The sequence below is a fragment of the Rhodamnia argentea genome, chromosome 7, assembly GCF_020921035.1.
Source record: "Rhodamnia argentea isolate NSW1041297 chromosome 7, ASM2092103v1, whole genome shotgun sequence".
Lineage (NCBI taxonomy): Eukaryota > Viridiplantae > Streptophyta > Magnoliopsida > Myrtales > Myrtaceae > Rhodamnia > Rhodamnia argentea.
In genome coordinates this window covers 28,519,050-28,534,553 of record NC_063156.1, presented here as the reverse complement: position 1 = coordinate 28,534,553, position 15,504 = coordinate 28,519,050, and the positions used below count along the sequence as shown (strand labels likewise).

The window sequence follows — 15,504 nt, the reverse complement described above, 5'->3', positions numbered from 1 at the left end:
AGCCCTCACATAGACCTAGTGAGGGTTAGGACCCTCACCCGCGATCGACAAAGGCTTCACGGCCCTCGCCTTGTTTGTGAGGGTCCGGCCCGGCAACCTCATCGTAATTTTTATAAATAAAAAAAATAAAATAAAAGAAAATAAAGTGAAAATTTTAAAATTTCCTTTTTTTTAAATATAAGAAATAGTCCCAACATCTCCAACTCCAAAGCAATGGGCGTTTACTAGGGGCTAGCAAGATGGAACGACAAAATCTGTAACAACCCAAGTAGGATCAATTATTTTCAATTTATGTTTTTTTCATGTAAATTTAATAATCCCCTGGTTTCTTTTTTTTCAGTTCTTATTAAAATTAAAGTCTGCGTTCCTCACCCATACTAATAATGCACCAATTTCTAAGTGAGACCGGCCTGGACCGAAAACCAAGCATCCATGTCATTTACTACTAGAAGAACGGTGAAAAAACTCTATATTTGTCATACGTGTTTGAAATGGGTTAGTTCTCAACTTGTCAAGTTGTTAGGCAGTTATTTATTGGATCCACTTAAGCATGTTTTTAAAACTTAAAGTAAGGAGCCAAATTTGAAGAAAATGAAATGAGAATGAGAAATCGAATAATTTTACCCTAAGAACTTGCTTACTTCTCGAAAATCTACTAAAATTCCTAGTTTCGCTCCAAGAATTTGGTAGAGGTAGAGTTGTTACAGATGGCACGGATGCGTGTGTTTTTAGAATTTTTTATGATGCGAAATAAATTTGAAGTGAATGTGACACGAGGTACCTGTCTAAGGTAAATGCAGTTTGGAGCTTTTACAGAGCTCATTTGAAAGTTGTGCATATACAGAGTTCATTTGAAACATGAACCTTACAGCTCGCGCACCATCGAGTTCCAGTTTGATCTTTCTGGCTCAATTAAAAAGCGAAGAAAGTCTGGGAACGAACCGTGTTGTATTGAAATGAGCTGTTACAAGATTCCTCCTGTAGAAGTCTGCCTCTTGTTATGTCATTATGGTCGTAGCGTCTAACTACGTGCTAGCAAAAAATCAACCAATCAATTAGGTTCGCGATAATGCAGAGCATAATCAGACAAAGATGTAAAATGATACCCGGAGTGAAATGTGGATTGGCAATCTGAAGTTCAAAGTAACCAAGTTCAGGAAGCAAAAGATCATAGACAAGCAATGAAAAAAGTAAAATTGATATATACATAAGTACGGTAACTCGGAACTTTGTCGAGCATCCGGCAGTTGCGTTCTCAGCGACCGGGTAGAAGGTAAGTTAGCAGCTTAAAATTCAAGTCTTCTGAACTTAATCTTCTCGCCACGAAGCAAAACCTATATGTACTCGGAGAGAACCACTTTCCAAGACCTCACAAGAGACTATGGTCCTAGTCCTACTCGGTTATCTACCTTGCCAAATTAATCACAATTTTCCAATCCAATGTACGACAAGAAGATTCGAAATATCCAAGATGAACTACACAGAGGGTGCTTATCTAATGGCTTCCTTAACCCTCAAATTTAGCTCCAGTAGGATTTTCTAAACTAATACGACAGGCGCAAATATTCCTACAAGACGGCAAACTGGGTATCCATTTGGTCTTCACTCTTGCTCCTTGAAAATTGAGGAAGAGGCTTATATCAGCAAAAAGCTCCTACAAGTTCACCCTGTCAAATCAAAGGCTGCAGTTGTTAATCTCTTCTCTGCAGAAGAGGGGATCAGCCTGATGTATTCTGCATTATCTCCAATCTTACACCTTACCCATGTAATGAATGTAATTGCAACCACCAAGGTCCTTCATCGCTTGTAAATTGAGTTTCAGCTTCTGCACCACAACACTGCGAGAGACACATTTGCAATAGCTACTTGCATTGAGTCTTGTTAACAGTTGCCTCATATGCTAGAACCTAGACAGAAACTGCGATCACCGCGATTCCAGAGTTACTCTCCTTCCAATGCCAATAAGCAATTGTAGAAAGCCAACTCCTATCTTAGAATGAAGTCTCCTAACTTCTTCTCTTAGGTTGTGCTTGCCAACGACCTCTTTGTGATCTCTCATCGCCCAATATGTTTGCAATGGTAGCCAAAGCATCTTGAAATTTACGGATTTTGAGGAAGCCACTAATCATGGAAACTTCACCTTCCGAGAACTTAGCTGTAGCCATGACCAACTTGACAAGCTTAGTTAATGTGTCTTCCATGGATAAAGCACAAAGACCTTCAGCCAACTGATAAAAGGATGAGAATTCAGGGATATACCCGTTTTCTGTCATCTCCAACACGAAATCAACTGCTTCTCCAATTGGTCCTCCCCCGTTGCAAAGTCCACGAAAAACAATCTTGTAGGTGATCGCATCAGGAGGATCACCCTTTTCCATCATTTCTCGGAAAAGCCTCATGGCTTCTGTAGTCCTCCTCCGTTTGAACAGAGCTTGGATAACAGGGTTGTACGCCTGAGGAGTCAGATTCATTCCCTTCATCTGGACAGTTCTGAGGAGCCTACTTGCAACCTCGACTCTACCAACTTTACACAGTCCCCCAATTAGGGTTCCATATGTGACAATGTCCGGTTCACAGCCATTAGAAGTCATCGCCTGCACAATATCTGCTGCCTTCTTTATGTCACCTTGTTTGCAGAAATACGTAAGCAGAGAATTATACGTAAATTTATCTGGCTTCGAACCTTCCATTATCATCTGGTCCATAAGCTCAGCGGCCTCTTCAACCCTTCTGTTCTTACATAGGCCATCGATGAGGGTATTGTATGTAACCGAGTTTCTAGAAACACCTTGAAGCTCCATCTGGTCAAAAATCTCCTCCGCTTCCTTGATTTTCTTGTTCTTGCAGAACCCATCAATTAAGGTATTATATATCACCACATTTCGAGCACAACCATTCAATTCCATCTCTTTCATGAGACCCAATGCTTCCTCAAGTTTCCCTCTAGAACAGAAGCTGTCAATCAACATATTATAAGTAAATTCATCAGGTTGGCAACCTTTGTTCTTCATCTCTTCAAACAGTTCCATTGCGGTATGGAGGTTTCTTGTCATGCAGAGACCTTGTATCAGAGAATTGAACGTGCAGACATCAGGTAGAATCCCCTTGCTCGTAAGGACACGAGCCAGTCCTGTAGCTTCTTCAACCTGGTTCTCCTTACATAGTGTGCTAATCAGTGTATTGTAAGTAACAGTGTTAGGAGCGCAATCTCTGGAAACCATCTGTTCAAGAAGTTCCACTGCCTCATCAACTTCACCTATTCTACATAGCCCAGAAATAAGGGAATTATAAGTGAAAACATCCGGATCAAAACCCTCCTGAAGCATCAAATCCATGATCTCTAAAGCATGCTTCACATGTCCGCCCTTACACAAACCATTCACTAACGTATTGAATGTGAACTGATCTGGATAGAACCCGTCACTCGACATCCGCTGAATAAAGTCAAGCGCCTCAACAATCCTTCCCTCTTTACACAACCCATTGATCAGTACATTTACAGTCACATTGGTGGCCGAGCATCCAGTCGCCACCATCTGTTCTTTGATCCTCAGAGCAGCATCCAGATTCCCTTGCTCAATGTAACCTTGCATAAGGGTAGTGAACGTCTTCTCATCAGGCGACAACCCATAACTCGGCATCTCCTCCATCAACAACATGGCAGGCCGAATTTGATGGGCTTTACACAGAGCCTTGATCAATATATTAAAAGTCGACACGTCCGGCTCAATTCCGCGATTAACCATACCCGAGTGTGCGGTTTCGACTAATTTCAGCCTATTCCCATCCACAAGCACATTCAACAAGAAATTATAGAAATGGGTATCGGGCTTAGTCCCATACTCCACCTCCATCATCTCCACAACACCAGGAATCTCGTCGAACATGTCGAAATTCGCATAACTCTCGACGAAAATCAAGAAACTACCGCTATCCATCTCGCAACCAGCGAGCTTCATCTCATCGAGGACGCGCTTCATAGAATCGAAAGACCCTACCTTGGCGAGCTTGAGGAGGACCTCTCGGTAAACGGAGGGGGCGGGGGTGAAGTTGGGCTGCTTCGAGGCCCAGTCGAAGATGCGAAACGCGGCCGTCTCGTCGTTCTGGCGGCGGAGAGTGTCGAGGAGCTGCTTCGGAGTGAAGTCGGGAGGGAGGTGGTGGGAGAGGTGGTCGCGGTGTTGCGCGGTGGCGAAAGAGACGGTGGCGAAGTGATTCGAGGAGGAGGGTTTGTGGGGGAGGAAGAGCGGAGGTGGGTGGGGGTTCGCGGTGTCCGGGAAAGACCAAGAGAAGCACTTGAGGCAGGAAGAGAGAGCCATCGCAGGCTTCTAACAAAGATATGGCATCCAAATCAGCCAGGCAAGACAAGTTCTTGCAGAAGCAAAGAAGATGAGGAGAGAGAGAGAGTTGGACAGTGTCGTATTTCGCAGATTCGCGGTCTGGCATGGAAGGAGAAAGAGAACGAAACGCAGCGTATAGTGATAGTATAATGAACCCTGGTTAATTGTTGCACTGCTCCATTTATTTCGCGAAAAATAAAATACATATTTTTAAAAAAAAAATCAATTTTATTATTATTTTTAAAATAAATTTAAAACATTAAATATAGAGTAGAAATTTTTCAGCCGCTGACAATAATTCGTTGTAGAAGATTTTGTGTTAATAATGTTCCGGAAATAGAAATTTTCAACCTTTATCAAACAAATTTTTCCGATCGTAAATCAACTTCTAGAGCAGAAGTAGAAAAATCATATTTTGCATTTGAGTAGAAGTGGAAAAATCAACTTCTGATCAAAAGTTGATTTCTAAAGCAAAAATATTATTGTGCGCGTCCTAAATTGTTATGCGGTTATTTCTTGGACCCGCTTAAGCATGTTTTTAAAACTTAAGGTAGCTTATTTATGTCATGCACCATTAAACGTGGATCTAGACCTATTTTGTCACTTCTAATCGGCATGGTTCTTGAAAATTCAGCACAAATGATCTCCTAAAGGGCGCCATTTTAAGAAAGGCAAATCTGAAGAAAATGAAATGCGATTAAGAAATCTAATAAGTTTATCTTCAGAGCTTGCTTACATTTCGAAAAAAATTCCTGATTTCGCTTTAAGAATTTGGTGAATTTGTTATACATGGCAAGGAGGCATCACTTACAATTTTTTTATGATGCGAAATAAATTTGGAGTAAATGTGATACAAGAGTTGTCGGTAAATACTGTTCGGAGCTTTTGGGTGGACCACTGATTTGGAGGTGGGAATATTTTTATTCTTATTTGAAAAAAGAAGGTGCAGAATTTAAATATTGCCGAAAAAAAGAAAAACGAGAAAATCAAGTTGTTGAGAATCTTCATCCATGGATCTCTTAAGGCAAGGGATTTCTCAAATTAGAATCTAGAAAATCCAGTTCGTTAAGTCTCATAATCATATATTCTGAAAATTGGTGTTTTGCGAGGTTGGGTCTGTTGACCGAGATTATTACTTCGTAGAAAATCCGGAAACCCAAAACCAAGAGAAGACAGAGAGGAACACGTTGCTTCTTCTCGTGCTGTTCGTAGATTGCGTAGATTCCCGAAATAACGAAGACCCGCCTCCGGCCAACCTCGACGGGCACCGCCAGCAAATCTCCGGCTCCACCCACCCGCCATCGACGGCCGCTGGCAGCCGCGAACGGGGCCACTGCGAGTTTTCGGCCTGGGGATTTCGTTTTTATGTCCTCGGGCTAAAATTTCATGCTTTTGATGCTGGGGGACTGTATTTGCTGAGCGATGGGTTTTTGATTGGTGAGAAATGTTTTTCTGCGGGTTTGTTTTCGTTGGTCTGAACTTTCCCATTATTTTCTCCAGAAATTCTGAATCAATTTTCTTTCTTTGACATTTTTTATGAATCCCTCTCTCTCCCTCTATCTCTCTCTTCAGCCTGTTGGGATTTTTAATTCATAGGCTGTGTGTATTGTTGTGATTATTCACCCGAGAAGATTGGAAGTTGGCTTGTCCTGGTTTAGGATTAATTAGGTGAATTGGGATTATTGAGGTTCTGATAAATTGTTGAATTCGATGCAACATTGAGTGGGTGGACCCTGATGGGTGATCTCTAAATATTGAATTGATCGGTGGAGCCAGTTTCAGTTAGACATGTTTTCTCCATGGTTGGATTCTGATCTGGATTATCTCTTAGTTCATTTTTGCATGCTGTAAATGATGGAGACTGTGTTCTGAATAGAGTTCTTAAGGGATTTTGGATTGGCAAATTCATAAAATTGGAAATCTTTAGTGGCTATGCTGATTTTTACCAACATGCAGAGAATGATCGTATTAATAGTTCGAAGAATTGAATGCCTTTTGGCAGGTCTCGTTGATTATAATTTACTACAGTGTGATGGCTCATGCTTTACGAGTTAGCAAGTCTACTAAGAACTGTTGTTCAGATTGCTTTAATATGCATTTGGTGTTATCTCTATCAGTAATTTAAGAGAATCCAGAATGAGCGAGTTAGAGGGAGACTATGTGACTATAATCTGAAGGACGCATATGGATGTTCTGGAAGCAGATATTTAGGAATGAAGTGTACCATGAGGATGGTACTTTTGATGTTGTTTTTGGGTACTGCAGTGAGTCCAAGTGCACTCTGGTATTGTGGGTACCATTCGTCTGTTTTTATTGTCAGGTCTAGTTTAAGATGCTTGAGTACAATTTTTCAATAGTGAGATGGCGTTCAACGAGTGGAAGAAAAGTACTTGGTTCGTAGGAAGTGTATGAAAGAACGTAGAGAGAGAACATCAAACTACTCGATCAACCAGAAGACTCAGGAAGGAAAAGAGTAAGATGTACACAAAAATTCAAGGTGTTATATCCACCATTCTACAAATAACAGTTAAAAGTTTTGTGAGTGGCAGTTTCTGGCCTTCGAATTTCCTGTATCTTTCCATCTATGGTCTCCATGACATGCTTAAAACAAGAGCACTTCAAAAGTTTACCACAAACACTCTTGTTCCATGTCCAGGCTTCCAGCCATAAAGTAGGTTGTTCACACTCGTTGCATGCTTCGCCTACTTGATTCAGCTTATCAAAGCTTGGAAATAATTTTTAGTTCTATTAATGCGATTGCTATCCTGCTTTTCGTATAGTGTGTTTTGTCATTTTTTCCAACTTCAGAACGGTAATTTAAATTGTGTTCACCTCGGATTAGTTTTCTCAAGAAGATGATATTTGTCGCTTTCCTCTTTACGGTGGTGGTGATGTGGCATGTCCTTCCTGGATCATGTAATTTTGCAAACTGTGACCGATTTGATTATATTAGTGTTGACAATGCTTCTCATTGTTCTTCTGAATCGCAGATTATATTCACAACTCAGCTTTTTTCTATGAGCTGATTGTATTACTGCACAGTACTCCATGACTAGGTAATGAAAGGATTTTGTGAGAAAGCAGTTGCTTCAAAATGTTTGTCTAAAAGTCCTTCTGATACTTCAAATACCAGTCCTCCTTCGGTTTGCCCTGAGGCAGGATTCCCGGATAGTAAGTCATCCCAAAATTCCTCATGGTCAACCTTCTTTGGTTCTGCTTTCTCAATATTTGATTCACATAGTGAGTCCTCAGCTTGCCCAAGAAAGGCACTTCATAGCAGACCAAATGCTTGGACAGCAGCCATGAGAAAAGTCGTGACTGGTGGATCAATGAGGAGGATTCAAGAGCGCGTTCTAGGTATAGCTAGAACTGGCATTTCTAACTCAACTAGTGATATATGGCTCCTAGGTGTGTGCTACAAGATATCTCAGGACGATTCTTCTGGTGATGACGTCCCTGGATTGCCGGCATTCGAGCAAGATTTTTCTTCAAGAATCATATTGACATATCGCAAAGGTTTTCTTCCGCAGTGTTCTTGTCAGTTGATCTTTCTTTGAATTGGAACTTCTTTTATTGATTATTAGGGTCTTTCTTTTTAGATAGTTTAAAACTATAGACTTGATCCGGTGGCAATGGTGACAATGTGAATGCGATAATAACACATTCACAAGCGTGCACAGAGGCGTACAAGCAGAAGCACAACAAAGAAAAATCTCAACTTTATCAATATTCAAAGAGATAAACTGGTTTTACGATGTAAACCTAACGGATATATGGACAACAAATCCTAACAAACAAAGGAAATTAGAAACTCAAACTAGGAAGTAAGTTAACTACAAAAGAAAAAATAAATCATCTAAGATCTATGTCAACTACCTAAGATATAATCTACTATCGCATATGAAGAAATAAAATGAAATAACAATCTTGTTGAATGTCCGGTCCCCGCATCGTCATATATCTCCACTAGGGATAAGGCTTGGGTGCTGTTGTAGTTGTTGCCCTCATATTGTAGAAATCTTAATCCGTGATATTTGCAGGGTTTGAAGCTATTGATGACTCAAACTATACAAGTGATGTAGGTTGGGGTTGCATGCTTAGGAGTAGTCAGATGCTTGTTGCTCAGGTGTGTTGCTGTTACTTTGTTTCAGTGACCTTACTTCATGTACTGATTCCATTTAGAGAACATCAGGTTTAACAGACGACATTGGGATTTACTGTCGCAAGCGCATGTTTTTCTCGAGTTGAACTGGTCATTTCTTTGCAGGCATTGCTTTTTCATCATCTGGGTAGGTCATGGAGGAAAAACTCGTGTAAGGTAAACTTCATGAGAGAATTTAGTTATTTTAACTGGTAATATAGTCTATTAAGGTACACAGTGGGTAAGCCTGTTTTTGCCATTTTGATTTGGCAGCCATGTGAACTGGAGTATGTTGACATCTTGCATCTCTTTGGTGATTCAAATGCTGCTCCTTTCTCCATCCACAATCTTATTAAAGCGGGAAAAGCTTATGATCTTGCGGCTGGGTCATGGATTGGTCCATATGCAATATGTCGTTCATGGGAGAATCTGGTCCGCAGCAAGAGAGAGGCAGTTGATCTGGTGGAACGGGCTTTTCCCATTGCCATTTATATTGTTTCTGGTGATGAAGATGGGGAGCGTGGTGGAGCTCCTGTTTTGTGCATTGAAGATGCAAGAAGATATTGTGTAGAATTTTCGAGGGGTCAGGATGAATGGAAACCTATCCTTTTGTTGGTACCCTTAGTTCTCGGTCTTGAAAAAGTTAATCCCAGGTTTGCATTCTTAATCTACTTCATCCGTGATTCTTTCTTTTTATGAACTTTCGTCTGTTTTTAATAGTTAAGCTGTGGCTTGAGGCAATTTTAGTAAAATCACAGAGAAGTGATCAAGCACAACAATATTATTCTGTCAAAAAGGATAGTCCTACTTTGAGTGAAGACTGCTGCTTCCGTTTCTTATATGTACCTGCAGGACGGTTGATTCTTTGTACTTCTCTAAATTCGTATATGAGTACCTTTTCTACATTCTCATTGCTTTAACTTATCTCTCCATCAGATCAATAACGTGTTCACTTGTTGGTTTAGATTCCTTTTACCTCCGTAAGCTGACATGTTAATCATTTTGCTTTCCTCAGGGTAGTTATCTTCCTACTATTTTGTTGATTTCTGCACCCATCAGTTTGAAATACCAGATTGACAATGTTGGGGCGAAAACAAAAATCCACTAAATTCACGGAGTGAGCCTGCCCCGACAATTGAGGGTACTGAGTGGAGGATGTGTTATCTTGTATTAAGGAGATAATTTTGCTTAAAAAATTATTGCAGTGCAAATCTGTAGCCAGTACTAGAACACTTTGTGGCGATGATACAAGTTGTTTCTGGGAAAGAGAGTGATTGTATGCTGTTAGACCGAGAGGCTTCCATAATATTTAACAAATTGAGTCTTAATAAGGTGCTGCCTAAAGGTGTACTTTTTTGTCCAATTGATTCACAAGGTCAAGAGCAACTACTCAAAATTGCAAAAAATAAAATAATATATATATTTTTTCTTTAACATGTAGATATTGATAAATCTGGTACTAAATAGAGCTTCATAGTGTCAATGGACCTCTCTAATTAACTTTCTTTTATCAGTAGAAACTGTTGCTAGTTTACATGGTCCACACCCTCCGGCGAACATTCTGTAGCAATGATGGATCTTTATTGCATGCCATTAGGGCTCATGACAGGCTAATCAATTTAGAAGCTTTGGGTTTCGAGTGGAATGAGTAATATTGGCTCAACCAAATATTTTGTTTGGGGGGCGGTTAGCTGCGTTGATAACTGCGCCCCCACCCTTTTACCTGTCAAAACTATATATATTGCTCTCCAGCGTTTTCCTTAGAGAAGTGCTCTCTCTTATAAAAAAAAATTGCTAGCAACAGAGTCCTAGAGTATCTAAAATTTGCACCTTTGCTGATGCCATTGCTATGCACGAGGATAACAAAATGCTGGATATTGTGCAAGGGGGGAAGGGGATGTTTTAATGTGATTTATCATGCCTGGTGTGACAAAGATTCAAAGAGCATGTAATTACTTGTAGGTTGTGTGGAACTAATGAATCCTTGAAATGAAACAATAATAGAACGCCAGAAACTTGTCTGAGTTAATCATTTGTGTCTCTACATCCTTCTCAGGTACATTCCTTTGTTGCGTGCAACATTTTCGTTTCCTCATAGTCTTGGCATCTTGGGTGGGAAACCTGGTGCATCTACCTATTTAATTGGTGTGCAAGATGAGGAAGCTTTCTATCTCGATCCTCATGACGTTCAGCCAGTATGTCTTTCTTTACATTAATTGAGCTAATTTGTTACGACCTACTCTCCTGTGCTGCTCCTTTGTCAACTATCTATACTTGCATGCTACTACACTTAAATGAGGGTGACGCATGGGATTGCAAATCTTAAGTTTGTGTATGGAGACGATTTACAAGTGGAATCAAATATGCAGTATTTATATATCATTGATCAGGGATTTATATATATTATCATAAGAGGATTTTCCTTTTCTGTGGATTCTTATGTGTTAGTGTCCGATGTTGAGGAAACTCGAAAGTGTCACTACCCAATATGTGTACCCAAATATTTACACTTTTCGCTTTCTTTTAGAATAATTGGTCGTTCAACATGTTGAATAACAATTATGCCATTTTTGTGGACAATAGAAAACATATGTTCACTTGTTTACCCAGCCAACTTTAGTTTAAAGCACCGAATCAGGCATCCATATGGTGCATGATAATGTTTCCATGTAGAGCATGATAATATTTAATTTAGAAGGGTACAAAACAAAGGCTTCCAGAAGCTGGTTAAAATGGAAAATCTCCCCCACCCTTTTATGTAAATGAAGGTTGATTTTGCGTACCTGTACTTTTTTACAATTAAGATCGAAGATTTCACAACTTGTATACTGATTCAAAATTTCAAAATGTAGATGAAACTAGCAGCTTTGCTTGTTACTTATCTACAAAGGGAAATGACAAAAGAAAAAATTGCAGTGGTGCTCAGTGTTGGCTCAGTTTTACAATCATGTCTGCATCTCTCTGATATGTACATGTTTTGTTTGTACAGGTATGCTCCATTAGTACAGATAACTTAGACACTGATACCTCGTCATACCACTGCAAGTAAGCTTTCTTCTGGGACATGCCCATTTCTTATATTTTGTATCCTGGTCTGCCCCGTGCTCAATGTGGTTATTCATTTGTTCTTTTGGACTTCTGTTCTAGTGTAATAAGACATATTCCACTGGACTCACTGGATCCCTCGTTGGCAATCGGTTTCTATTGTCGCGACAAAGGTTTGACTGCTCTTAGATTGATTGTCACCTGTCACGACGCCTTTTTTGTTTTCATTAGCAACAATTGCTCTCTTTCTGGTTGCAGATGATTTCGATGACTTCTGTTCTCGCGCATCCAAGCTGGCCGATGAATCGAATGGCGCTCCACTGTTCACGGTGGCTCAGACCCACAGCACAGCAAAGCCGGTTGGCCACGATGGGGATTCGACCAAGGGCAACGCTGTCGAAGGGAACAATTCCTTTTCTGTGATTCCCATGGGCGATGGTGAGGAGTCGGCAGGCGAAGACGAGTGGCAACTCCTTTGAGACAAATGGTGATCGGTTGGAAAAGCTGGGCAGGTGCTTTGTTCGACCCAATCAGACGTGAAGGGCAACTTGTCGACATAATTATCTGCAAGTCGTGTGCAGTTACTTGGGTTTGTTTAGTCCGTATCTCTAGTAGGCATGGGGATGGACTTTTCTTCCCTGTCCTTTTTCATTTTATACGACTTGTACGGTCACCATCTTGTTGTTAAGTTGTCAGGGACCAGGGTTGGACGAAAGGAGAGGAACAAAGTCGAAATTCTTTCTTGATCTTTGTACAAAAACCTGTATTCATTTGTATTGAATTATTTGTTGGATTAGTAGACTGTATCATGCGTATTGGGGGTGAAAGTTTTCGCTGGATAATGGATGGAGTGCTGAATGGCTGGGTTGATGTTTTTCCGCCATCGGTGTCTTGTTACTTTTGCCATGACCGGGCTAAAGAGAACACCAGTATAGAAAGTATGAACTCATCCTTCCCTATGCTCTGAAGGTTGTGGCTCTTTGTGAAACTTACGAGGTTCAGATACTTCCTTGCAGCCTTCTTCTTCTATTGCCACTTTAGACAACCTATTAGCTTTAGGATAGGAGCGGATTTAGAGCTTCTCCATCTGAATTCGAACTCGTGATACGAAAAACAGAGTCGTTGATTTGCCGAATGACCAGTCTAATCTGAGATGGAGAGCAATGTGCGGCGAATTTCTTCTTTTTCGTCGAGCACATATTCGCGTCTTGTCTGTGCTTACCAATGCATTTCAATGCTCGAATCAATCAAGGAAAGCTGCAATGAAGAATTCATACGAACAAGTTTATCACTACCATTCGATCCGTGGGTGTCACATGAAACTCCCGAGTTTTGATGGTTATTATAAATCGGGAGCATACCGGCCCGGTTCTTGCGAGGATCAGCTCTTCCCTCTCCCGCTGTTTTGGTTTTGTGGCATTGGTTGGCATTAAGGGTGCTCGCCAAAATTGGAAGCTTTGCTACATGGGAAATGTCTTGTCTGGCTAGAGGGGGCAGCGAAAGGATAATGTCGCACAAAATCAAGAACATCACAGGACTCAATTGCGCTAGAAAGGAAATTAAAGGACGGTATTGCACAAAACACTGCTCTTCTTGTGCTTTTGCAAACTTAGCAAGAACTTTTTTTTGAGTTAGAGCATGTTGTGTTCGACTGTTTGTCAATCCCGTCGATTGAAAGAAAAAGTACCAAAAAAGCTCTAAACTTAACAAGGGTCGTCCTTGCCCAATCGAGACCCGGTGAGAGCGACCCTTGCTCAGGCGAGGCATGTCCTGTGCAAGCCAAGGAAGAAAAAGAAAAAAAAATCAATAAAAAATTATAAGAAACATCCATGTCGATGCTGATCGCGCAACAGAGGACGGTTGGCGTTTACGTCAGCAATTTTTCGGCCTAAAGTGGTTGGATGGACTCAACTTGATACCAATGTGAAAAAGGTTTATGATTAAATTTATCCAACTGAAAGGTGTATGACTTAATTTGTTTAAATGCAATAAGTTTAGAAATTTTTTCGTATTTTCCCCTGGACTGGAAACAAGCTTTTGCATGATTTAGAATTTCACTCATCTCAATGGGTACTCCTAACTCAATTGAGTAATTAATCATTCATTTATTTTTTTCATCTTTTCGATTTTGGGATCTTAATTAATTATTCTTTGACCATTGACAATGAAAAGCAAGCTGACTCAATTAGCCATAATCGAGTAATTTAGTCATTTTGGACAATTGACAACTCGATGGCTCTAGCCTCTAAAGAAGACAAAAGCACTGCTGTGAAGAAAGTGAATTCAAAGACGGTTTTTCCCGCCGATTTTTTCCTTTGCATATAAGTAATTTATTACGGGATTTGCATGCAGATATTCAACTTAATTGGCTCATTAATTACAGAGAGATGCACCGATACTGTGTAGTGTCCTGTTTAGCCGGGGGCATGTTTGAAATCAGTGAACCCACAACAGATCGATTTCTCTAAACTTTCGTTTAATTCGGGCATTTTTAAGGCCGTAATTCAATTGGGCTTATTGCGTGGTATACAGATAGAACGAATGACTACCCGCATTCTCGAAACTAGGGGACTCGCTGTCCGATTTTTTTAATGGACGATCGATCCAGACTTTTTAGAATCGTTAGCAACAGTTAATAGCCATTAAGGGTTATAATAGCGGACTTCAGAGTCATAGATTAACGATTCTAACAATATTCGGATCGGTCATCCCTTAGATATATCGAACTCCATTTATAACAGGCCGTTATAATATGATTGGCATGATCATCCTATATATATGTAGGTCGAACATTTACCCGATTGCTTTGCCATTAGGATAAGAATACAATGGTCTGAGGTACGACTCTCAACAATGAAAGGAAAATGAACAAATCAAGCACTCTTCAAGGGAAATCGCTTCATTGATATTCGAAAGTTCTCAACTACAGCCTTTGATTTCCTTTTCCCAAGCCCTTTCTTCGACACCAAACGAACGGTTTAATTTATTAACACAGCAAAGGCAAGACCACTCTAATCCGCCAGATCCTTGGCCTTTGCAGCACCATCTCCGGCAGCATTCTCCTTCGGGGCAGCTGGCTTGGGCACCGGAGTAGGAGCGGGAGCCTGAGCTGGAAGCGGAGGCCGAGCCGCCACAGGAGGAGCCACGCGAGGTGTCATCGGAGGGGCGGGGGCTCCGGCATTGTTGTCGCCGGTCACGAGGGTCGGAAGGCTGCCGAAGTTGATGAACATGTCCTGGGATGGCTTCCTCTGGTGGCGACCTGGACGGTGAGACATCTTTGGTTTTTCTCTTCCTTCACTGACTAGACACCAAGTTATGATGCAAGGGCATCGGCTTTGACACCCTTTTTATACATGGGGCAAAAGAGAGGGGGTGATTGATTGTGGGGGTAGGGATGATTCATTAATTGCTGGGACACGTATGTGCCTTTACCATCCAAGGGCAGTCAAGAAGTTGGACCAAAACATGACATACATGGCCATTTGGACAACTTCGTTCCTTTCATTTAATGACTTGACCCCTTTAGGCTTCGGTCGATGCACTCCATTTTTGGTAGGATATCCTCTTGGAACTTAGCCATTTCTGTTGGGTTTTCGGGTCACGAGGTGTGATGAGTCCGAGATCTATCCACGACCACAGCCCGGCGCGGCGCGCCCTGACAGCCATAACGTGGTGTGATGGCAGCACGAGTGCGCAATACGATCGGCCGGGAGATCATCGAGGACCGCGGACTTAGAAAAGGCAGCACTTAACGGTTGTCGATTGAGGATAATCGAGGATCCCGCGAATTTAGAAAAGGCGGCGCATAACGGCCATCGATCGAGAATTAGGAAGGATCACAAACTTGAAAAAGGCGGCGCATAACCGCCGCGCTGTAATTCAGTGGGAAGATGAGTTTGCCATTTTTAAGTGCTTACCTTCTATAAACCAAATTTGAGAAAATCGTCATGCAAGTCGAGCTTTCTCTTTCCCTTTGTTTGC

General features: G+C 41.1%; 2 protein-coding genes across 3 annotated transcripts; one reads left to right on the top strand and one right to left on the bottom strand.

Annotated features, from left to right (window-relative positions):
* Positions 1-1,443: 1,443 nt before the first annotated feature.
* LOC115749766 (pentatricopeptide repeat-containing protein At3g53700, chloroplastic) lies at positions 1,444-4,453 on the bottom strand. Its single transcript, XM_048282674.1, has one exon. The coding sequence runs from the start codon at positions 4,314-4,316 to the stop codon at positions 2,007-2,009; it is 2,310 nt and encodes a 769-aa protein (XP_048138631.1). The 5' UTR covers positions 4,317-4,453; the 3' UTR covers positions 1,444-2,006.
* Positions 4,454-5,350: 897 nt separating this feature from the next.
* On the top strand, positions 5,351-12,338 carry LOC115749738 (cysteine protease ATG4-like). 2 transcript variants are annotated; one of them, XM_030686690.2, is made up of 10 exons: positions 5,351-5,774; positions 7,328-7,508; positions 7,590-7,853; positions 8,378-8,463; positions 8,605-8,655; positions 8,752-9,131; positions 10,535-10,673; positions 11,468-11,523; positions 11,626-11,696; positions 11,782-12,338. In XM_030686690.2, exons 2-10 carry the CDS (start codon positions 7,397-7,399, stop codon positions 12,000-12,002), a joined length of 1,380 nt encoding a protein of 459 aa, XP_030542550.1. In that variant the 5' UTR covers positions 5,351-5,774; positions 7,328-7,396; the 3' UTR covers positions 12,003-12,338. The 2 variants fall into 2 exon arrangements, with proteins under 2 accessions (XP_030542550.1, XP_030542549.1); XM_030686689.2 differs by having other exon boundaries at positions 5,352-5,774; positions 7,328-7,853.
* The last annotated feature ends 3,166 nt before the right edge of the window (positions 12,339-15,504 follow it).

Bases quoted from the DNA above. Each gene is read 5' to 3' on its own strand.
- LOC115749766 (XM_048282674.1), bottom strand. From the start codon at position 4,316: ATGGCTCTCTCTTCCTGCCTCAAGTGCTTCTCTTGGTCTTTCCCGGAC.
- LOC115749738 (XM_030686689.2), top strand. From the start codon at position 7,397: ATGAAAGGATTTTGTGAGAAAGCAGTTGCTTCAAAATGTTTGTCTAAA. The intron at 7,854-8,377 runs GTTTTCTTCCGC...TGATATTTGCAG, and splicing joins CATATTGACATATCGCAAAG to GGTTTGAAGCTATTGATGAC. The intron at 10,674-11,467 runs GTATGTCTTTCT...TTGTTTGTACAG, and splicing joins ATCCTCATGACGTTCAGCCA to GTATGCTCCATTAGTACAGA.